Source organism: Centruroides sculpturatus, unplaced genomic scaffold, assembly GCF_000671375.1.
Source record: "Centruroides sculpturatus isolate CEXI.00-Female unplaced genomic scaffold, Cexi_2.0 scaffold41, whole genome shotgun sequence".
Classification (NCBI taxonomy): Eukaryota; Metazoa; Arthropoda; class Arachnida; order Scorpiones; family Buthidae; genus Centruroides; species Centruroides sculpturatus.
In genome coordinates, this window is record NW_019384983.1 from 792018 (window position 1) to 816798 (window position 24781).

At 30.3% G+C, this 24781-nt stretch overlaps 2 protein-coding genes across 3 annotated transcripts in view; one reads left to right on the forward strand and one right to left on the reverse strand.

Annotated features, from left to right (window-relative positions):
* Nucleotides 1-1399: 1399 nt before the first annotated feature.
* Nucleotides 1400-24781, reverse strand: LOC111632820 (phosphatidylglycerophosphatase and protein-tyrosine phosphatase 1-like). Of its 2 annotated transcripts, XM_023377348.1 has the most exons (5): nucleotides 24443-24781; nucleotides 16505-16660; nucleotides 16353-16433; nucleotides 2888-3079; nucleotides 1400-2704 (listed from the first exon to the last, which is right to left on the reverse strand). In XM_023377348.1, the coding sequence occupies exons 1-5, from the start codon at nucleotides 24518-24520 to the stop codon at nucleotides 2576-2578; spliced, it is 636 nt and encodes a 211-aa protein (XP_023233116.1). In that variant the 5' UTR covers nucleotides 24521-24781; the 3' UTR covers nucleotides 1400-2575. The 2 variants fall into 2 exon arrangements, with proteins under 2 accessions (XP_023233116.1, XP_023233115.1); XM_023377347.1 differs by lacking the exons at nucleotides 16353-16433; nucleotides 16505-16660; nucleotides 24443-24781 and adding exons at nucleotides 6364-6444; nucleotides 6516-6682.
* Nucleotides 24351-24781, forward strand: part of LOC111632822 (multiple coagulation factor deficiency protein 2 homolog) — a 78574-nt gene continuing 78143 nt past the window's right edge. Inside the window, exon 1 of the mRNA XM_023377351.1 lies at nucleotides 24351-24407. The gene's annotated coding sequence lies outside the window, so the exon portion shown is untranslated. The remainder of the gene's footprint in view (nucleotides 24408-24781) is intronic.

Consider the following 24781-nt stretch of genomic DNA (forward strand, 5'->3'; position numbering starts at 1 on the left):
ATTTCAGTACTAGAAGAATCAACGTGAAGTTCTCTTACTTCATTTATTGTGGATCATTTGTGGTTTTTTTTTTTAACTCTTCCATTCTGTGGGCACTAAAAGGGCCTCTTTCTAGCAGGCTCATTACGGGTTCGACCAGGCCTACAATGGGCCAACTGGATGGTGAGGGATAGTGCTCGACGTATCTAAATGAACCACCCTTGAAAAATTTTTGGGTATTTTTCTACCTGTCTGGATTCGAAAACGGATCCCCCAAATTGGTAGGCTGTAACCTTGACCGTTCGGCCATCCAGCCGAGATAATTTGTATCATAAAAAGTGACTTTTATAAATGTTTCTCGAACTGAAAAAAGTCACTTAAAATATATATTTAAAGTTGGGATGATTATTTTGAAAAATACTATATTAATTTGCTCCCTTTTATTTAGACTTTTTGATGTCTTCTACATGTTTATGAACACCTTATGATGACTAGACAGTTTGCTTTGGTAAAACTACTATCACTCATGACATTTTATTACCGCCATCCATATTTTTTCTGGACGTCTGAAGTCTCGTTTTTGTGATTAGGATTAGATGTGCAGAAATTTTTCACTAAACAACAAAAAGTCAGTGAAAAACAGTAAACATACTTAAACAAAAACACTGAAACAACAAACATCATTGTTTATATAAAAATTACGTTTAAAGTGTACCTTTAGAACGTCAATAGTTGTGTCATTTACAACTTTCGAAAAAGCAGTCATTATAATTAATAGAATTTCATATGTTTTATTGTGGAAATAAAGAAATGTTTAAGAAATAAGTATAGTCTTGATATGAAAAGCCTATATCTTTACTTGNGTCATGCTTATCAAAGGCACCATCTTTACTCTCTGTATCCTTCACGCGGTCTTTTAACCCTACACGCTATTCGTAATTTGTCCCCTCCGTACGGACGGTTCGCGGCAAGTGCCCTTATTCTCTTCTTATCCCCTTCGCTCTTTTCCTTCCCATTCCCACCCACTCCCCACCCTTCACCCCACCCTATCTCCATCCCTCCCTCTCCCTTTCCTTCTGGCTATATCATCGAGTTAAGGCCTTTTCTTTACAAACTATAAACTATAGATTATGAATAGTAGTTAAAAAAATAATTTTGTGAGTCACACAAAAATATTTGCATTTAGCTTTTTAATTTATACTTTAAAATCTTAATTTAATTGGAATATATTTAAAGAATAGAATATTTTATAGAAATTTTAATGGAAACAAATATATATATATATATATATATAGCAAGAAAGAACAACAATTTGTAGCTACAAACTCTTTATTTGATTGTCAGATAAATAAAATGAATGACTTTTGAAGCCATATATATATATATATATAGCAAGAAAGAACAACAATTTGTAGCTACAAACTCTTTATTTGATTGTCAGATAAATAAAATGAATGACTTTTGAAGCCATTGATAGAAACAGAAATCTGTGTTATAATTTAACAATTTTAGTTATAACATTTAGGATTAATATTTATTTATTGGATAATAAGTAAAACTATTCATTAACAACTAATTTTCAGTTTTTTTATTTTATTCAGATAGAAATACTTTCTTTGCATTAATTACAATTCTATTCTGAAGAGGAAAGAGGTATTTGTGGTATTTATAAAGGATTTTTTAGTTGTTCATTTGGTTAAGATCATCATTAAAAATACTATCGATTATGAGAACGTATATAATTAAGAATTTTAAAAATTTTGGTTTCTTAAATTTCTTTCAAAACTACCTTAGGCACTTTTTACTTTGAATTATATTTTCTATCATTAGATTTGAACTTTATTTAACCTGATAATAGTAAAATCTTAATGTACTTTCATATTAATTGGTCTAATTTCTCAAGTTAGAAGAGAAAAAGAGGAATTATCATAGATAAAAATCTACATTTGATCATAATAGTTTTTCAGAATTCTATCAAATATTCTATATAAGTAGCATATGCCTATGAATACTTAAAACTAGAATTTTTTTAATGGTTAACAAATATTGAGATGACTGTACATAAAAAAATGAAGGGAAAAAATATCTAAATAGTGCTTTATGTAAAAAATAAATCTGTTTGTTCTGAGTATTTTGTGAAAATTCTGGAACTTTTCCAAAACATCCATATTAAAGAAAAAAATGTAAAAATACATTCTAAAAAACTATTTAAAAATAGTATACTGCATCAAAAAATAGTTTGTTATTCAATAATGGAAGCACGAGAGTTTGATATGTTTAAATCAACTCAAATACCTTTCTCTGTAGTTTTTTTAACATTATGAAAGATTTATATTATGAAAGTAAGTAATGGTATGTATGGAATGTTAACAGACTTGACCTGTTAATCAACTGCTGTTCAAATGACAATTACAATTATTAATCTGAGGTAATTAATCTTCATATTTGGAGCAAGTAAATAAATAAATTTTTCTAATAAATAAATTGTATAAAATATCAGCACCTTACAATAATATGATATGTGGTTTCTGACACAATTCATAAAAAAAATTCTTGTACATGTTTACTTTGATCTGTAACATTTGAGGTGTATTTTTCACCCCTGTTTTGCAACATTAATTCTATAGAATTCTTCAAGAGCTTCCCATTGTTTGCTAGAAAGCAATATATGAGGTCGTTTTGATCGAATCATCTCCACTGCTTTAGATGGTACCCAGTAGTGTCTCTGCAAATTAAAAAAATACTTCAATCATAAAAATAATTTTTAAACACTTAGTTGTTATTTTAGGATTAAAAATTACATTCAAGAAAGAAATAATATGAAATAAAGTCTGTAACAATTCAGAAATATAAAAAAGTCATTGTGTTCTTGATAAAATCTAAGTGATAAATTTTAGTAATAATCTACCTGCATAAGATAACAACCAACAAGAGTAGCACTCAGAGTCCTTCCAGCTTTGCAATGGATATAAACAGAATTTCCTGTTCCAACAAACTTATTTATAAACTGCACACCTTGAAGTAATTTTTCTTGACTTGGTGTTTCAAAAATATCTGTAGTTCTTAACTGTAGAAAATCTATTCCTTTATCCTTCCATTCCTATAAACAGAATTCAAAAATTAAGATCTTAATATTTCCAAATTTACATGCCATACAATTTTTTAACCATATTAAAACACTCAAATTTCGACATTCAAATGATCATTTTTCTCACATTCATTCTTCCATAATTGACTAGATAACTTGCTCATAACAATGACATAATTCTTGTAATATTTTTCAATATAGCAAACTGTGGCAATATCTGTGACTTGATTTATGTTCTATATTAATTGATAAAAATATATTTTCATTATGTTATGACTAAAGTCCATGAATTGGATGAAGCTGGAATTTAGTTAATAGCTTTATCCAAATCTTTTTGTTAAAGTAAGACACAATCTATTAATTTTAAATTTTATCCATATAAAGTGCATTTTGTCCAAGTCATGAGTGAATAAAGCTGACATTATCCAAAAATGGATAAAACAAAAGTAAAAACAAAACTCAGACTCTACATTATCCGGATAAAGTACAAATTTTATCTACTATGGTTTAAATAAAACTTGCATTTTTAAAGCATGAGCATTTTGCTTTAAGCTACTATATAGATATAGAGAATAGGACAATGCTCAGTCTGGCAATTTATTGCCAAATTTCAAGTCAATTGGCAATACCAGATTGAAAAAATTGTTACTGTAATTTTTTCATGTCTATGATAAACTTCTTAAAAAACATTTGTAAACTGTGGAACCACAACTGTCTTTTTCTTGTATTTCAATTCCTTAACACAAGACCACATTATAAGGAAACAATGAAGAAAGAACAATGGCTCCCATTTATATACGAAGCCTTTGGGGATGTGTAGTGCCACCCTCAATCACATTTCTGAGGTAATTGAGTTTGAATATTTGAAAAATTTATGTGAACTGGTGTGTTAATATTTTTACTCTCTGTACATTGCTTGTAGATGTAGCTGTCATCTCATTGTTTTAGGATTTTTTTATTTTAGGATTTTTTCAAACATTCAAACCCAATTACCCAGAAACCAGAAACATGATTCTGAAGATTATCATTATATGAAGCTCTCAGGGATGTTAAACATCTCTGAAGGCTTCATAGAGTGCTTGGTGATTCGAAATATATGGAAAAAGGTGGTTCAAAATATATGCAAAAAATTTCAGGAACATTTATGGTTGAATAATTTGTTTTAAATATGTTCATATGAACATATGTTCAAAGCAGCATAGTCTTTAAGTCACAAGATGTTTAATATGTCTGCATTGATTGATGTGCATATTTAAAAGCATTGAACATATCAAAACTATCTTGAGGAGTGGACTGTTGTCTGATGCTTCACATATACCAGTCATTGATCCAATCAAAGCTTGACTATGGGGCAATAATTCACACTGCATATTAGACCTAATACACCACCAAGGGTTGTGTAGGTGCATTCCATACTTCTGTGCACTGTCTGTATGTTGAAGCATTTGAGCTGCCACTCCATAGGAGGAGGAAAGAGCTGTCTCCTTTTTTATACAATAAAACTGAAAGCTCTGATGGAACATCTTGCGAGGCACATTATATTTAACACAATTATCCCTAGATTATTCTTCTTTCCTCCATCTTGTATTCCCACATTTGGTATGTGTATGCAATCTGTACTGAACAAGATCAGTTTAGATATAAATACCATTTCCTCAGTGGGGTGTAATCCTACAAATTTGTGGGTAACCAAGCCAATAGTTATTGATACCATCTTCCACAGTAACCGAAAATTGAATAATGATGACTTTATATAACTGCAACAGTTTGCAGGATATATCATAAATTATAGAAGTTTTGCTTTTGTTTATACAGATGGATCCAAATCTCACAATAATGTTGGATCCTCTGTGATCTATCATGAACATGTGGTGACAGATTAACTACATATGGCTTCCTTGATATTCTCTGCCAAACTGATGCCAACCACTTAGCACTAAAACATATTGTAAACAAAGGAAATCATTGCAATAGAATTTTTCAGACTCACTCAGTATGATGCAGGCTTTGAATTCTCTGTAGTTTCCTCAGCACTATCTTGTGCAGAAGGTTTGGCAACTGTTACACCAACTTTTTTTCATGTGGCTACCAAGTCAGATTTCGTTGAGTTCCAGGACACATGTCCTGGAACTCAACGAAATCTGACTTGGTAGTCCAGTTCCGGGATACATATGTGTCCCAAAACTAGTTGACATAGCATCCCACTCAGCCAGTTTCCTAAGGCAATATCCTATACTAATTTAAAACTGTCATAAAGACTAAACTATACAAATTATGGCAACATTCTTGGGATAGCCAAACTAGTAATAAACCACACAAGATCAAGCTGTTATAGAATTGTGAGAATCAAGCTTTCACAGGAATAGACAAAAGAAAATTGTCCTGGCATGATTGTGCATAGGATCCATCATTACTTCTTGATGGGAAAGGATCCACCTGAATACTTTGTGCCAACACCTTTTTAACTGTAAAGCATGTTTGACAGTTAAAAGCAGATTTTAACATATTGAATTTGTTATACTTTAATCATTCAAATGTGAATCTTTTAGCCCTTATTAGCAAAGATTTTAATTCTTCATGCCTTTACATGTTTTTTTTTATCAGATACTGGTATTTTAAGAGAAATTTGATGTTTTAGACTCTGATTTTATTGTGATTTTGTTTTATATTAATTTTATTTTAACTGTCTTGTAGCTTTATTTTGTACATCTACTTTTATTGTTTTTGTCAAATGTGTTTATGAAGCTTTTAATATTTTATTTTAGTACTTGTTCCTATTTTCAGCTTTTTTGGCTATTTTCATAATTTTACCATATTAATGCATTTTAAATTTTATCTTAATGGCTCCTTTTAGAAGAACCATTTTGCTTTTTAGACATTTTACCAAATGGTTGCACAGCATGACCCATGAGGCACTTGTGCCATGAAACTGTCTTAAACTGAAGTAATGACCTGTAACTTCAAGTTCTTAAACATCTTCACTGTCTCCTTATTACAGTATGGTCTTGTGTTATCAGTTCTTTTACCTTATTCTGTAATACATCTTGAGTGTTTGAAAGGTGGTGTGCCTATCAAAATTCAATCATTAATTACTGATTTGGTGGAATAAGAGAATTAATTTATGTGTAAACTTGATTGCTATGCAACAGCACAACTAAACAGAGACTGGACACTTTTGGCTACAAAATGCTGGTAGTCTCACGTTCCTATCCCCAACTTTGCCAAATAAGGTTTCCTAATATTATATTCCACAATCAATCCTTACATAAATAACAAAATTATTTATTTTAATTTACCTGCTTAGTTGTTACCCATAGTTTCAATTCAAAATCTTCATTCATGGAAACAACTCCTTTTACATTTTCATTCTCTAAGAGCTGAAATGACATTACATAAAATAAATTTGATTTTCTTATTCTAAAAATATTTAATGAAAATTTATTTTCACCTGAGGAGTGAATTTTCGAAAAGGAAGAGCACCCAGGATGACTGTCTCGTCGATGCGGTCATACCAACGGCGAGATGTGCATCTTTCCATCATCACATTGTAGAATAATGTAGGATAAAATGTTGCTCTTGCAAATATCATGTGGATTGTTTCTGTCTGTGATGAATGTGTTAATGAAAATAGAATTTATTTGAAATTAAAATGTCAAAAATATATTTACAACAAAAACTGGTTGTTTAAAATAAAACTACACACAAAATACCATAAAGGAATAAAACAGACTCTCTACTTGAGTCTATCAAAGGAGGCTGATTGTTCTCTCTACATTCCATACCAATCCCATAACCCTTTCAAGATTATAGCCTTTCGTTCTCTTGTTAGTAGAACATTTACATACTGCTGTTCACCATATGACAGGGACAAGGAATTAAAGTTTATCACATCTATTGTATTACACGTCATCCGGATGGCCCTTTTTATTGTATTACAAGTTACCATGCTACTCTCATTAATGGATTGATATGCCGTACATTTAACAACAAGGACCATGCTTCTCAACAGAAGGGTGGATTTGTGATTATTATTTATAATAAGGTGATGTTAAGCATTTATAAAGAAATTGCCAGAATGGCTATTGTCAGTATTGTCTAGATGAGGAGTCTGACCTTTGCTTTAAGTAGGAACAATAAAAATCCCATGAATGACAACTACACACCTGCTGTACATTATATGACACTCAAGCGAGCCACTCTTTAGTATACATCAGAACAATTGCCAGGAGCCTTGTTTTAAGAGTAATGGAGCATGTATACAATGTCAGTAAGAAATGGTGCAGCATACTTTTTGGACAGTGAAGTGCAGAGGCTCATTTATTACATTGAACATCTCCACACTTAAATTATTTAGAAGCTCTTGAGATTTACAAGAATGTATGTTTGTTTAGACAGACAAACATTCTCTACATCATGGAGGGCATGTTTCAAACTCCCTTAGAATTTCCATTTTGTTTTTATTATTATTTATTACTGGTCACTTTATCCAAGATGATTTCTTACCTTAAGACATACATGATCAAAGTGGTCAATGGTCACAATAGTCAGGTTTTTATTATTATTTATTACAATTAAATTTTGAATTTACAAGTTTTAATTTACCTTTGTAACATGGTACCATTTATGCATGTGAGCTTCAAACTACTTTGAATCTTTGGATTTAAATATATTCAATGGCTTGTTCTGTTTTCCTTATGGAATACCTCACGATATTCATTACAAATGGACAAAAACGTTTGTATAAGTAAATAATTTTTATTCCTTTAAAAAATATCTACATTGAAGCATACTAAAATGTCTTCACATATCTGTCTTGTCCAATCATCAGGAACCAGTCTTGCTTCAGAGATGACCTTTTTGAATAATTTTGTAGAGGTATAGCCTTTAATAAAAGGTTGTCTCTGAAACAAGACTGTTTGGTTCTTGGTGATTGGACAAGACAGACATGTGAAGACATTTTAATATGCTTCAATGTAGGTATCTTTTTTAAAGTGTATAATACTGTCTGCCAGTTTTAATTGAAATTTTTATAGTATTTTGTGCATAGTCAAAAATATAAAACAATATAAAATAATAGCATACAGCAAATTATTACCAGGTGTGTATTTTAAAAACTATAACTTAGTGTTAAAGCATATTTTCAAGAAATATAACAAAAAAAATTGTTAAAAACAAATCACATGTATTTTCCAAGTACTTTTGATAACATTACAATTATCATTATCTGTTCTTATATTGCAAACACTTATTATTTTTACAGAAAGACCCCACTTAATGCTGATTCAATATAATGCCGTCTGCTCAAAGCCTAAAAAAAAGCTCAAAATTTATGCTGATTTAAATTATCGTGGAATTTCATTGATTCGTATATAATACGATTATTTATGAATACGAACCAATCAGAAAAAGGTGGCAAAAAGGTGTACTTTTTTTAAATTTATGTTTGTTCGGTGCAATTTTGGAAAAAATTAACATCATGGATGCCATAGGCAATATCGGATTCGCTTGGCAAGAATTAACTGATAAATGCACGAATGAAGTGTGGAAGAAGTTATGGCTGAAGGTATCCAAGAATTCTCAACGAGAAGAGCCTATCGCTGTATCGTTCGGTTGATCAAACTCAACATAATTGATACAGTAGGACTAGGAGATGTAGATGAACAGGATATTGAGGAGTTACCACAGGTTTTTGATGAGAGTCTTATCAATGACGACCTTCAAGAACTAGCAGAACAAGGAATCAATGTAGAACTGGAAAATAGTGATTCTGAAAACAAAGAACCCAAAAAATTTCTCTACAGATTTCCTTAGTAAAAGTTTGATAATGATAACTGAAATCAAATTGTAGTGAATGATCTAGATTTTGAAAGGAGTGCAAAAACAAAACAAGGTGTTTTGGATGCAATCTTCTGCTACCAACATTAGCTTAAGGAAAGAAAAATGCGACAAATGAAACTTCATGATTTTATTGCAAAAAAACTAGAATTTCAGAAAAGTCAGGACCTTCACCACAAAAAATGAACTAATTAATATATTATTATACATTTCTGTGTGCATATGTTTATGTGTTATTTAACATAAGTTATTTTTATATTAATTTGTATAATAATATAAAATTAAAGTANTTATGTAACAAATTCAGTTCTTAAAATTTTTGGCTACTTTTTATTAATTTTGATATATTAATCAATACATCAATTTTCAAATAGATGATTCTAATCCAAGTTAGAAAGTTGACATAAACAGAAAATGGAGAAACACAAAACAAGAATAAGACAAGGAGAAACTAGTTGGAAAGTGCATAGAAAAACACAATATCATAAAGTGAGAATTTAGTGTAATTAAATTGACAAGCTATTTAATTAATTTTTAAAAGACTTTTATATGAAATATGGTTAAAAACAATCATTGCTCATAATTTAACATGAGAATTTAACAAAATGAAAATATGGCAAAATAAATGGAAAATATTTCATATCAAACAATAACTACATTACATTCTTATTTGTCATACATGCAAGATTTTTATCTTACATAGTCAAAGCAAACCGATAATATTGTGTATTATTATCAGAAGAGGAAAAAAAATTTGATTTGATACAAAATAATTGTAATGTAGTTAGCAAACATTCAGGACAAAACACATTAACATAATATTTAGAAATATTACAAAACTTTATAAGCATGAGTCAATACTTCAGAAATATACCATTATGATGATTAGAAAGATCTAAATTCTGCATAAAAAATTGAAAATTACTCAGTTATATAATATTTAATATAGTGTCAAAATTTTTATTTTATTAAAACTTTGACAATTAATTTTGATTTATTAATTAGTATTTTTTAAATAAATAAGTTGTATTAATCAAAAGTTTAAAATAAAAACTTGTCACTATTAAGTATACAGTACTTATCTAAAATTGTAAATAATGTCTGTATTATCCTGCAAACAATCAATGAATTGAACATTTTTATGTTCTTATAGTGAACTGTGCAAGAAAAATAGCACAAATAGGTATTATTGCATTAAAATTATGTAAATATGTGTGATTCAAAATCTCATAGATTATTTATTTTTACTGATGAATTTAGATTTGTGAAAAATTTGTTGTATATTGGACAAAAGATTTAATAGGTAATAATTTTTAACTATGTGTATGAAGGAACTTAATTTATATAGGAAATTACATTAATGATGTATGTAAATGTGAATGAGTAATAAAGAATAAACTTGTAATTTAAGAAAGCCAAGAAAATAAAAGTAAACTGAAAAATTGCTTTATTTTTATTTACATATAATTTGTAAGAGATCCATTTAATCAATATTGTATTAGGAAAATTACTGTACTTTTCCTAATGACTAAGAAGCAGAACAAACATTTTCAAGTGTTAATGTTTAGTCTTTATCAAATGCATTTAATAAGAATTTTCATCAGTTGTAGAACAAAAATATCTATCATTGTAAAATAGTTTTTTTACATTAATATGTATTAGTTAGGCTATTAATTTTATATAATTTTCTGTTCTTTTAACATATTACTAAAGTATTCAATAAAGTTATCATTGAAATGAGTAAAAGTTGTACTCATTTCAATCCAACTACAGTTGTACTCAATAGAAATTTATCAAGTTTGTCATAATGTTGTCAGTACCACAATTGCACTTTTCATCATAATTGTAGTAATATTAGAAAGTTTTTACATTCTGTGACAAACTTTCTCAACTTTTGAGTCAGAGTTGTGACTTTATGATGTAAAATGCATCATAAGATCATCCTGTGACACCAGTGAATGGCAACCAGGCTCATGAGTACAATGTTTCATAAACTCAGAAGAGTGGCTGTAGAAGAGCATCTGTTTTCATTATCACCAAACAATAGGGACTTTTGTGGTGTAAAGTGACTCATCAGTTATGAGCAGATAAAATGCAAAAATGAAGATATTTGCATTTGTTTATTTTTCTATCTATATGAACATAAACATGTAAATACACACCATTAGTAGTTAAAAAGAGAGAAAAAATGGATTACTTGAAAGACAAAATACTATCAATAGGGTCGAGCAGTATGAAATAGTAATGAATGTATCTTATCATGTGAGGAATTTTCACAACCCTCTTGAAGCATACGATAATACTGTCTGTCGAAACAAACTTTTATATATCTACCAAATCATGTTGGAATGGGAAAATGGCCTGCAATTCCAGCACATTTTCCTTCTGTTTCCTTCCTTATGAATGATGTAACTTTTACAAAAAAAAGTCTCCTGATTTATAGCAAACCACAAATACACTTTATTATTCTGTTCATGCAAAATGCCACCAAAAGCTATTCAGAATTCACTGCTACTAGTTACATCATGCTGTGTATAAAATTATTTGTATGAAAAATTTCTTAAGTACCCATACCCGTTTATATTATTCTTGTTATGCTTACTGTACAGTACATTAACCTAAGTTAGGCTATAAATATCTTTTTTGCAAACTTAAAAATTTTTTGTTTTTACAGTTCCCCATTATATGTTAAAAATATATAACTGAAATGTTAAAATTAAAGAATTCCTGTCTATGTCTTTTTTAATTTTGACATTAATTCTTCTGGGTACTCCTTGATTTCTCTGACTGACTGCAAATTATAGTTATGTGATAATAATAAACAACGCTTTTTGCCCACGACGATAAATTAGACAGAATTAGATAACCTAATAAATAGGGTATAACAATTTGCAGGGCTTATCACACAGGCCTTGGTGTGATAAGCCCTGCAAATTGTTATACCCTATTTATTAGGTTATCTAATTCTGTCTAATTTATCGTCGTGGGCANATATTGCCTATGGCATCCATGATGTTAATTTTTTCCAAAATTGCACCGAACAAACATAAATTTAAAAAAAGTACACCTTTTTGCCACCTTTTTCTGATTGGTTCGTATTCATAAATAATCGTATTATATACGAATCAATGAAATTCCACGATAATTTAAATCAGCATAAATTTTGAGCTTTTTTTTAGGCTTTGAGCAGACGGCATTATATTGAATCAGCATTAAGTGGGGTCTTTCTGTAAAAATAATAAGTGTTTGCAATATAAGAACAGATAATGATAATTGTAATGTTATCAAAAGTACTTGGAAAATACATGTGATTTGTTTTTAACAATTTTTTTTGTTATATTTCTTGAAAATATGCTTTAACACTAAGTTATAGTTTTTAAAATACACACCTGGTAATAATTTGCTGTATGCTATTATTTTATATTGTTTTATATTTTTGACTATGCACAAAATACTATAAAAATTTCAATTAAAACTGGCAGACAGTATTATACACTTTAAAAAAGATACCTACATTGAAGCATATTAAAATGTCTTCACATGTCTGTCTTGTCCAATCACCAAGAACCAAACAGTCTTGTTTCAGAGACAACCTTTTATTAAAGGCTATACCTCTACAAAATTATTCAAAAAGGTCATCTCTGAAGCAAGACTGGTTCCTGATGATTGGACAAGACAGATATGTGAAGACATTTTAGTATGCTTCAATGTAGATATTTTTTAAAGGAATAAAAATTATTTACTTATACAAACGTTTTTGTCCATTTGTAATGAATATCGTGAGGTATTCCATAAGGAAAACAGAACAAGCCATTGAATATATTTAAATCCAAAGATTCAAAGTAGTTTGAAGCTCACATGCATAAATGGTACCATGTTACAAAGGTAAATTAAAACTTGTAAATTCAAAATTTAATTGTAATAAATAATAATAAAAACAAAATGGAAATTCTAAGGGAGTTTGAAACATGCCCTCCATGATGTAGAGAATGTTTGTCTGTCTAAACAAACATACATTCTTGTAAATCTCAAGAGCTTCTAAATAATTTAAGTGTGGAGATGTTCAATGTAATAAATGAGCCTCTGCACTTCACTGTCCAAAAAGTATGCTGCACCATTTCTTACTGACATTGTATACATGCTCCATTACTCTTAAAACAAGGCTCCTGGCAATTGTTCTGATGTATACTAAAGAGTGGCTCGCTTGAGTGTCATATAATGTACAGCAGGTGTGTAGTTGTCATTCATGGGATTTTTATTGTTCCTACTTAAAGCAAAGGTCAGACTCCTCATCTAGACAATACTGACAATAGCCATTCTGGCAATTTCTTTATAAATGCTTAACATCACCTTATTATAAATAATAATCACAAATCCACCCTTCTGTTGAGAAGCATGGTCCTTGTTGTTAAATGTACGGCATATCAATCCATTAATGAGAGTAGCATGGTAACTTGTAATACAATAAAAAGGGCCATCCGGATGACGTGTAATACAATAGATGTGATAAACTTTAATTCCTTGTCCCTGTCATATGGTGAACAGCAGTATGTAAATGTTCTACTAACAAGAGAACGAAAGGCTATAATCTTGAAAGGGTTATGGGATTGGTATGGAATGTAGAGAGAACAATCAGCCTCCTTTGATAGACTCAAGTAGAGAGTCTGTTTTATTCCTTTATGGTATTTTGTGTGTAGTTTTATTTTAAACAACCAGTTTTTGTTGTAAATATATTTTTGACATTTTAATTTCAAATAAATTCTATTTTCATTAACACATTCATCACAGACAGAAACAATCCACATGATATTTGCAAGAGCAACATTTTATCCTACATTATTCTACAATGTGATGATGGAAAGATGCACATCTCGCCGTTGGTATGACCGCATCGACGAGACAGTCATCCTGGGTGCTCTTCCTTTTCGAAAATTCACTCCTCAGGTGAAAATAAATTTTCATTAAATATTTTTAGAATAAGAAAATCAAATTTATTTTATGTAATGTCATTTCAGCTCTTAGAGAATGAAAATGTAAAAGGAGTTGTTTCCATGAATGAAGATTTTGAATTGAAACTATGGGTAACAACTAAGCAGGTAAATTAAAATAAATAATTTTGTTATTTATGTAAGGATTGATTGTGGAATATAATATTAGGAAACCTTATTTGGCAAAGTTGGGGATAGGAACGTGAGACTACCAGCATTTTGTAGCCAAAAGTGTCCAGTCTCTGTTTAGTTGTGCTGTTGCATAGCAATCAAGTTTACACATAAATTAATTCTCTTATTCCACCAAATCAGTAATTAATGATTGAATTTTGATAGGCACACCACCTTTCAAACACTCAAGATGTATTACAGAATAAGGTAAAAGAACTGATAACACAAGACCATACTGTAATAAGGAGACAGTGAAGATGTTTAAGAACTTGAAGTTACAGGTCATTACTTCAGTTTAAGACAGTTTCATGGCACAAGTGCCTCATGGGTCATGCTGTGCAACCATTTGGTAAAATGTCTAAAAAGCAAAATGGTTCTTCTAAAAGGAGCCATTAAGATAAAATTTAAAATGCATTAATATGGTAAAATTATGAAAATAGCCAAAAAAGCTGAAAATAGGAACAAGTACTAAAATAAAATATTAAAAGCTTCATAAACACATTTGACAAAAACAATAAAAGTAGATGTACAAAATAAAGCTACAAGACAGTTAAAATAAAATTAATATAAAACAAAATCACAATAAAATCAGAGTCTAAAACATCAAATTTCTCTTAAAATACCAGTATCTGATAAAAAAAAACATGTAAAGGCATGAAGAATTAAAATCTTTGCTAATAAGGGCTAAAAGATTCACATTTGAATGATTAAAGTATAACAAATTCAATATGTTAAAATCTGCTTTTAACTGTCAAACATGCTTTACAGTTAAAAAGGTGTTGGCACAAAGTATTCAGGTGGATCCTTTCCCATCAAGAAGTAATGATGGATCCTATGCACAATCATGCCAGGACAATTTTCTTTTGTCTATTCCTGTGAAAGCTTGATTCTCACAATTCTATAACAGCTTGATCTTGTGTGGTTTATTACTAGTTTGGCTATCCCAAGAATGTTGCCATAATTTGTATAGTTTAGTCTTTATGACAGTTTTAAATTAGTATAGGATATTGCCTTAGGAAACTGGCTGAGTGGGATGCTATGTCAACTAGTTTTGGGACACATATGTATCCCGGAACTGGACTACCAAGTCAGATTTCGTTGAGTTCCAGGACACATGTCCTGGAACTCAACGAAATCTGACTTGGTAGTCCAGTTCCGGGATACATATGTGTCCCAAAACTAGTTGACATAGCATCCCACTCAGCCAGTTTCCTAAGGCAATATCCTATACTAATTTAAAACTGTCATAAAGACTAAACTATACAAATTATGGCAACATTCTTGGGATAGCCAAACTAGTAATAAACCACACAAGATCAAGCTGTTATAGAATTGTGAGAATCAAGCTTTCACAGGAATAGACAAAAGAAAATTGTCCTGGCATGATTGTGCATAGGATCCATCATTACTTCTTGATGGGAAAGGATCCACCTGAATACTTTGTGCCAACACCTTTTTAACTGTAAAGCATGTTTGACAGTTAAAAGCAGATTTTAACATATTGAATTTGTTATACTTTAATCATTCAAATGTGAATCTTTTAGCCCTTATTAGCAAAGATTTTAATTCTTCATGCCTTTACATGTTTTTTTTTATCAGATACTGGTATTTTAAGAGAAATTTGATGTTTTAGACTCTGATTTTATTGTGATTTTGTTTTATATTAATTTTATTTTAACTGTCTTGTAGCTTTATTTTGTACATCTACTTTTATTGTTTTTGTCAAATGTGTTTATGAAGCTTTTAATATTTTATTTTAGTACTTGTTCCTATTTTCAGCTTTTTTGGCTATTTTCATAATTTTACCATATTAATGCATTTTAAATTTTATCTTAATGGCTCCTTTTAGAAGAACCATTTTGCTTTTTAGACATTTTACCAAATGGTTGCACAGCATGACCCATGAGGCACTTGTGCCATGAAACTGTCTTAAACTGAAGTAATGACCTGTAACTTCAAGTTCTTAAACATCTTCACTGTCTCCTTATTACAGTATGGTCTTGTGTTATCAGTTCTTTTACCTTATTCTGTAATACATCTTGAGTGTTTGAAAGGTGGTGTGCCTATCAAAATTCAATCATTAATTACTGATTTGGTGGAATAAGAGAATTAATTTATGTGTAAACTTGATTGCTATGCAACAGCACAACTAAACAGAGACTGGACACTTTTGGCTACAAAATGCTGGTAGTCTCACGTTCCTATCCCCAACTTTGCCAAATAAGGTTTCCTAATATTATATTCCACAATCAATCCTTACATAAATAACAAAATTATTTATTTTAATTTACCTGCTTAGTTGTTACCCATAGTTTCAATTCAAAATCTTCATTCATGGAAACAACTCCTTTTACATTTTCATTCTCTAAGAGCTGAAATGACATTACATAAAATAAATTTGATTTTCTTATTCTAAAAATATTTAATGAAAATTTATTTTCACCTGAGGAGTGAATTTTCGAAAAGGAAGAGCACCCAGGATGACTGTCTCGTCGATGCGGTCATACCAACGGCGAGATGTGCATCTTTCCATCATCACATTGTAGAATAATGTAGGATAAAATGTTGCTCTTGCAAATATCATGTGGATTGTTTCTGTCTGTGATGAATGTGTTAATGAAAATAGAATTTATTTGAAATTAAAATGTCAAAAATATATTTACAACAAAAACTGGTTGTTTAAAATAAAACTACACACAAAATACCATAAAGGAATAAAACAGACTCTCTACTTGAGTCTATCAAAGGAGGCTGATTGTTCTCTCTACATTCCATACCAATCCCATAACCCTTTCAAGATTATAGCCTTTCGTTCTCTTGTTAGTAGAACATTTACATACTGCTGTTCACCATATGACAGGGACAAGGAATTAAAGTTTATCACATCTATTGTATTACACGTCATCCGGATGGCCCTTTTTATTGTATTACAAGTTACCATGCTACTCTCATTAATGGATTGATATGCCGTACATTTAACAACAAGGACCATGCTTCTCAACAGAAGGGTGGATTTGTGATTATTATTTATAATAAGGTGATGTTAAGCATTTATAAAGAAATTGCCAGAATGGCTATTGTCAGTATTGTCTAGATGAGGAGTCTGACCTTTGCTTTAAGTAGGAACAATAAAAATCCCATGAATGACAACTACACACCTGCTGTACATTATATGACACTCAAGCGAGCCACTCTTTAGTATACATCAGAACAATTGCCAGGAGCCTTGTTTTAAGAGTAATGGAGCATGTATACAATGTCAGTAAGAAATGGTGCAGCATACTTTTTGGACAGTGAAGTGCAGAGGCTCATTTATTACATTGAACATCTCCACACTTAAATTATTTAGAAGCTCTTGAGATTTACAAGAATGTATGTTTGTTTAGACAGACAAACATTCTCTACATCATGGAGGGCATGTTTCAAACTCCCTTAGAATTTCCATTTTGTTTTTATTATTATTTATTACAATTAAATTTTGAATTTACAAGTTTTAATTTACCTTTGTAACATGGTACCATTTATGCATGTGAGCTTCAAACTACTTTGAATCTTTGGATTTAAATATATTCAATGGCTTGTTCTGTTTTCCTTATGGAATACCTCACGATATTCATTACAAATGGACAAAAACGTTTGTATAAGTAAATAATTTTTATTCCTTTAAAAAATATCTACATTGAAGCATACTAAAATGTCTTCACATATCTGTCTTGTCCAATCATCAGGAACCAGTCTTGCTTCAGAGATGACCTTTTTGAATAATTTTGTAGAGGTATAGCCTTTAATAAAAGGTTGTCTCTGAAACAAGACTGTTTGGTTCTTGGTGATTGGACAAGACAGACATGTGAAGACATTTTAATATGCTTCAATGTAGGTATCTTTTTTAAAGTGTATAATACTGTCTGCCAGTTTTAATTGAAATTTTTATAGTATTTTGTGCATAGTCAAAAATATAAAACAATATAAAATAATAGCATACAGCAAATTATTACCAGGTGTGTATTTTAAAAACTATAACTTAGTGTTAAAGCATATTTTCAAGAAATATAACAAAAAAAATTGTTAAAAACAAATCACATGTATTTTCCAAGTACTTTTGATAACATTACAATTATCATTATCTGTTCTTATATTGCAAACACTTATTATTTTTACAGAAAGACCCCACTTAATGCTGATTCAATATAATGCCGTCTGCTCAAAGCCTAAAAAAAAGCTCAAAATTTATGCTGATTTAAATTATCGTGGAATTTCATTGATTCGTATATAATACGATTATTTATGAATACGAACCAATCAGAAAAAGGTGGCAAAAAGGTGTACTTTTTTTAAATTTATGTTTGTTCGGTGCAATTTTGGAAAAAATTAACATCATGGATGCCATAGGCAATATCGGATTCGCTTGGCAAGAATTAACTGATAAATGCACGAATGAAGTGTGGAAGAAGTTATGGCTGAAGGTATCCAAGAATTCTCAACGAGAAGAGCCTATCGCTGTATCGTTCGGTTGATCAAACTCAACATAATTGATACAGTAGGACTAGGAGATGTAGATGAACAGGATATTGAGGAGTTACCACAGGTTTTTGATGAGAGTCTTATCAATGACGACCTTCAAGAACTAGCAGAACAAGGAATCAATGTAGAACTGGAAAATAGTGATTCTGAAAACAAAGAACCCAAAAAATTTCTCTACAGATTTCCTTAGTAAAAGTTTGATAATGATAACTGAAATCAAATTGTAGTGAATGATCTAGATTTTGAAAGGAGTGCAAAAACAAAACAAGGTGTTTTGGATGCAATCTTCTGCTACCAACATTAGCTTAAGGAAAGAAAAATGCGACAAATGAAACTTCATGATTTTATTGCAAAAAAACTAGAATTTCAGAAAAGTCAGGACCTTCACCACAAAAAATGAACTAATTAATATATTATTATACATTTCTGTGTGCATATGTTTATGTGTTATTTAACATAAGTTATTTTTATATTAATTTGTATAATAATATAAAATTAAAGTAAATTTTTTTTATTTTCGGTCACATGTTTCCCTATCCCTATTTACTCCATGTTACAATGGCCTCATTTAACACTGTTTCGTTTAACACTTTGTCATCTAGGAGCGCATTCCCTGCGTTAAGCGAGGTCTTACTGTATTTTGAATTTAATATTTTTAAAAAGCATATTGCACCAATTACATAAGAAAAATACAAGATTAAAATACAGTCGACCCCCCCATAACACGGTAGATACGTTCCGGTTTTTATGAATCCATTTTCTACGAGTCCAGCCAATCACAGCCTGGCATGTATGCAGTTTACGGATTACGGCTGTTTGAAAGGTTTCTTCCATAAAATTAATTGATTCTAGACTAATTTGACTCAACATTTCCAAAATATGTATAATTTTTTGGGAATAATCCATATAAACTATGCTATAAACAAAAAACTGTAGGATTACTTACTGAGTGTACACCATTCAACTACACCATTGCTTAAGCTTGTTATCGAATGGTGCTCGCGTGCTTCCTGATAAATTATTTTTTTGCAAAAAATTTGCTGAACTTTGGAGACATCATTAATATAAATATAATTTTTATGGACATTAAATAATAAACGGTTTTTAGTAGGTCCACTGCTCGTTTACACTCAATGGTTTGTACAATATCCGCTAATGGTCTAGATTCGACCAATCCTGTCGCGACACGAGTCAGAGATGACATTTTACCGAATTATACGAGTTTTTTTAGCATGTTTGTACGAATACTGTCACAATTTTTTCGCCTTGATATAGGAATCCAAACTATAGGAACCCGTGTTATAGGGGGGTCGACTGTATTCTTTTAGCATGAGCCTAAAAGAATTTATCTACACTCCTAATAAGGAAAGTCACTGTTTCAGAAAGGTCCAGATCAACCGGCTTGTCATTAGTATGCAAATCATTTTCAATAACTGTATATTGGTCCATATTGGAATAATTTTGATATTGGCCTTCACAATAATTTTAAACAATTCTGTGTTATTTTTCTTTAAAAGAAGCTATTAACATGAAAGAAAATACACAACTACAAAACATATATAAACATCTCTAAGCCTGACAGTTATATTAAAGCCAAATAGTTGCTGGATTAAATAATTTGATTTAATCTGGCTTTAACAAAACAATCAATAGTTCATTACTGAAAGTAGATTTCTTCGGTGTATATTTCTTAAGTACCTTTGCTGATTTTAAATAAATTTAAATATTCTATACAATAACTCTTTTAAAACTTTTTCAGGACCTTTCAAAAACACTTTTTTGTTTGCCATAAAAATTTTATTATTTGGGATATACTAAACTGAGAGTTGTTTTTCAGCTGGAATGTGTCAGTACACCATACTGGCAGCTGTTCAGTGAAAACAATTCTATATGTTCAGTCATCATATACATATACATACCAAAAGTAATTTTTTTTTTTTTTTGGAAAAAGAACACTCACTAAACTTGAGAATTTCTTTTAGTTTTACATAAAATGAACTGAATAATTGCTACAGTTAGTGAGAATAAGAATACAATAGACTCCCATATCTGAACTAATGTGGACAGGAGTGACTGGAGGATGATAAAATCCAAATAAGGGAATGTGATAATTTTTAAATAAGACTGTAATATATATGCCTACTGTATGCATAAAAAAAATATTTAATTTAACTTTAATGCTTATTTTTGACAGTTACAATTAATTTTGAAAGTCCTGTATTAAAGTCATTTGTTTTGTTCTCAAATTCACTGACTGACAAGCATGTTACATCATGCCAATGCAACATCACCATCAGCGGTGGTTGATGCATTGAATGCTTCTACAAACTTCAAAGCAACCTTAATAAAAAAAAAATGTACACACTGAAGTATGGAAAGGTAAGATTTGGAGTAGTGTACAATATTTTTGAAAATTTTTGGTTGCACCTTTGATCACTTCATATATGGGAAAGCAAGGTTTGGGAGAGTCTACTGTAGTTTATTATTTTATTTAATAGAGGAGAAGGTGGTATTATGGAACACTGCGGGTATTATGGACTCACCCCATTTCGAACTGATAATAAAGGCGAACTGTAGCGGAATGTGGCTGAACTGAACTAGGCAGACATCCATAGCAAGGTGAAAACCCGTTTTACTTCAGTTAAACAGTTGTCCGCATTTAATCAGCAAATTTGTTTTTTTCAAAATTTGCAAGTTTTGAATGCTAAGTAAATTTAACTATTTTTAAAATATAAATCGTGTAGTTGTAGGTTCACTGGTGCATGTATTCCGTTCCAGAGACTTAGGGGTACATATTAATCTATGTGATGTTCACATTTTTTAAATTTTGGTCTTGACAGACATAAGTTAATTCGAGATGGCGATGCGTGAAATACGGACCCCATTGGTGCTTTTACAGTAATATGGAACTCAACTCCTCCGAACTTTCTATTTGCAAGCAGACATTCCTTCAGAGCAATTTGTGAAAAAGACACTAGGTAGAAAGCCAATTCTTCCCGAGAATATCGAAAAAGAGCTGCTGGAATATATATTGTTGATGGAGGTCATATTTTTCTATTATAAAAGCATTTTTGCGATAAAATACATTGGAGTAAATAATTTGGTAATTATTTAACATTTTTTGTCCTTTCCTATTTGTTTTTGGCTACATTAAAGCATTTTTTTGAAAATATACAGTAAGGTTCCATATTACCACCCGATTTTCTCTAAGCCTACTTTCGGACTTTTTGTACAAAAGCCTTCAAAAACCATACTTATAATTACACTAGCGAAAAATCCAATTAGGAACATTTAGTTTACTAGTTACCAGTACTTTTCGCACAAAAAATGTGGGTGTAGTTACGATACCTTGTTTACAATTCACTAAAATATAATTGGGGTTCCATAATACCACCTTCTCCTCTATATTATTATTATTATATTTTTAAAATAAAATCAATACAAAATATTCAAGACACAGAGCTAAACATTTGAGAAGATATTAATTATTCAAGTTAATTATTTAATTAACTTGAATAAAACAAATGACTTTAGTACAAGACTTTCAAAGTTAATTATTTAATTAACTTGAATAATTAATGTGCTTTCAATTTTATCAATTGGATTGTATCAATGACTTAATTTTTTGGTATTCTAAAAACTTTTAAAGGCACAATAACAATGATGATAATTAAGATTGTAGCCAATTACAGACTGACATAAAATCAATGAAAAAAATTCAAGATATTTTTGTGTATCTCAAAATATTGTGTGGATGTTAAGACTTTAGGATTTTAATATCAAATTCTGTTTGAAATTTGTTTTTGAAAAAAGTAATTTTAGTAATTCTAAATATAGTGTTAATTCATATATTTATAGTATTAAAATTTATTAGAATTAGAATTTTTTTAATGTAATTACCAATATATGTTAAATGTATTGCTACATCCTTAAAAAATTTCAATCCAAACCAAAAGCTATTTTTTAATATGTATTGCACAGATATGGCAGTTGCAATTAATTCAATTAAATTTTATAAATAAATATTAATAATAATAAATTATTTAGTAGATGAACAATTTCTGCAAAGATTTTCCCATTAGATAGCTTGTATTCGTTAAATTATAAACTATTTTTTATTTATACAATTAGTGTGTACATAAATAAGATACACAATCCAAAATAAGTGACAATGACTTAATTTATTGCATTACATATCATATAATACAATAAGTAAATGCCACTCCCATTAGTAAATAAATTAATTAATTTTGGAATTTGTCTTTGTACTTTATATTTATCCCAACTAGGACTGTTGTGAATGGAGGGAGCTGGAGATTTTTCTCCATCCAGAAGAAAATTTAGGAACTCATAGTGATTCCTATCTTTATAAAATTAATGTTGTTCTTATTAACAGAAAACAAAATCAAGATTGTTTCTTTATTAACAAAAAAACATTCTACATATTTCATGTGCTCTATCCCCAGGCTTCGTACAAGCTCTTAATGGTTCTGACCCAAACACAAATTATGAAACAAATAAGTAAGTAAATTGAAATAAATATTTCATTTACTTATTTGTTTTATAACAATTATAAATTATTATTATTAATCTTAAAATTATGAAACGATTCTTTTATTTTATATAATTCCTATTTTATTGTATCTTTTCTGAACTTAATTTTGGACAATCTTCAATTTTTTGTATAACATCTACACATATCCATTAATTTAAGGGAAGATCCAGAGGATTGGGAGGTTGGAAGCGACAGGGAGGAGGAAGCACAGAAAACCAAAGTCGAGACAGTGAGAGATGGGGCGGCAGAGGATTTGGGAGAGAGGACACCCCAAATAGAAAGAAGTGGAGAAGACAGATTAAAGACGGGAAAAAGCCAAGACAAAGAAGAATCCAAATAGACAAAAATCATTTTGCATTTATGAAAACTTCAGTCATTGCAGTATAACTTTCTTTACACACATTACGATAGTAATTTATAATTAATGCAAGCTCCTATTCCAAGCATTTGAATTTCTCAGATCCATATAGATCTTTCGACAAATTATTTAAAGACAAATATATATAAACTATCCAATGCTTATTTGAAAACGGTGAAAAAATATTGCATTCAGAAATATAATTAAAACAATTATTTGTATTCATATTCCGAGATAATCTACATAGAACAAACGCAATAGTACAATATTAGAATATTGTTTTCGATCGATCTTCTAACAACACGTATATTAAATGGATCCATCTCGTTTACTTAACATAATGTTTTTCAACCTAATTGAATACGCGCCCGCTTTGCAAGTTAAAAACTTCTGGCGACCACCCAGGGACATATTAAAACTATATCGGTGATTTTAAAAACTACGTATTTAATTTTCTTTCTGTTGAGACCTAAATATCGATCGAAAAATCAATTATACTGTAAAATAAACAGGTATAGCCTTCTCACTGAAATTGTAGTTTTTTCTTTTTTATCGTAGTGTAGGACCTCCAAACACTTGTCTTTTTCTTTTACCCGCGACCCCCCCGTGTAAGGCTTTGTGACCCCCTGGGGGTCGCGACTCACAGGTTGAAAAACACTGGCTTAACAGAACACGCGTGCGCAATATTTAAAATTAAAGAAGAAAAATAAATCGTAATAAATCAATTATTTAAAAACGGAACAAAAAATTACTCACCGAAATTAGCAAAGACGAAAGAAAAAAATTATAAATTAATCTAAAACGACGAAATATAAATAATAATAATAATAAAGCAAGCAGACGAACGAACGCGGAAGTAACTCCGTCTCCCACTTCTAAGGTCGAGGACACGACCGTTTAAAGCGGAAACAGGTATGTTTTGAGTTTTTATTCGTCGGTAAACTCACCATCTTGTCCCAATTGCTCATCCGTCTTGTGCCAGTCGAGCCGAACGGAAGCTGAGAAGTGCAGTCCGCTATCAGCATATGATACTAGACAAGATGGCCGCCGGTATACCCACAATTGGTATATTTAGTCTAGCTTATTTTTGGCTCGATTAATGCGCGTCGAGTTTAATTGGAAGTTATTAATCCTCGGCGATCGATAGCGGTTTTAACGCCGGTAGAAATTTTTATTAATTGTATAAACATCTCTTTATATATTTTAAGACTGAGATAATGCACTTATGAAGTCATTAAAAACACACTAAATACTAGAATTGTTTTATCTTTTAATCTCAATATGGA

Bases quoted from the DNA above. Each gene is read 5' to 3' on its own strand.
- LOC111632820 (XM_023377348.1), bottom strand. From the start codon at position 24,520: ATGCTGATAGCGGACTGCACTTCTCAGCTTCCGTTCGGCTCGACTGGC. The intron at 3,080-16,352 runs GTAAATTAAAAT...TTCTGTTTATAG, and splicing joins TATGGGTAACAACTAAGCAG to GAATGGAAGGATAAAGGAAT. The intron at 2,705-2,887 runs GTAGATTATTAC...TTTAATTTGCAG, and splicing joins TTGGTTGTTATCTTATGCAG to AGACACTACTGGGTACCATC.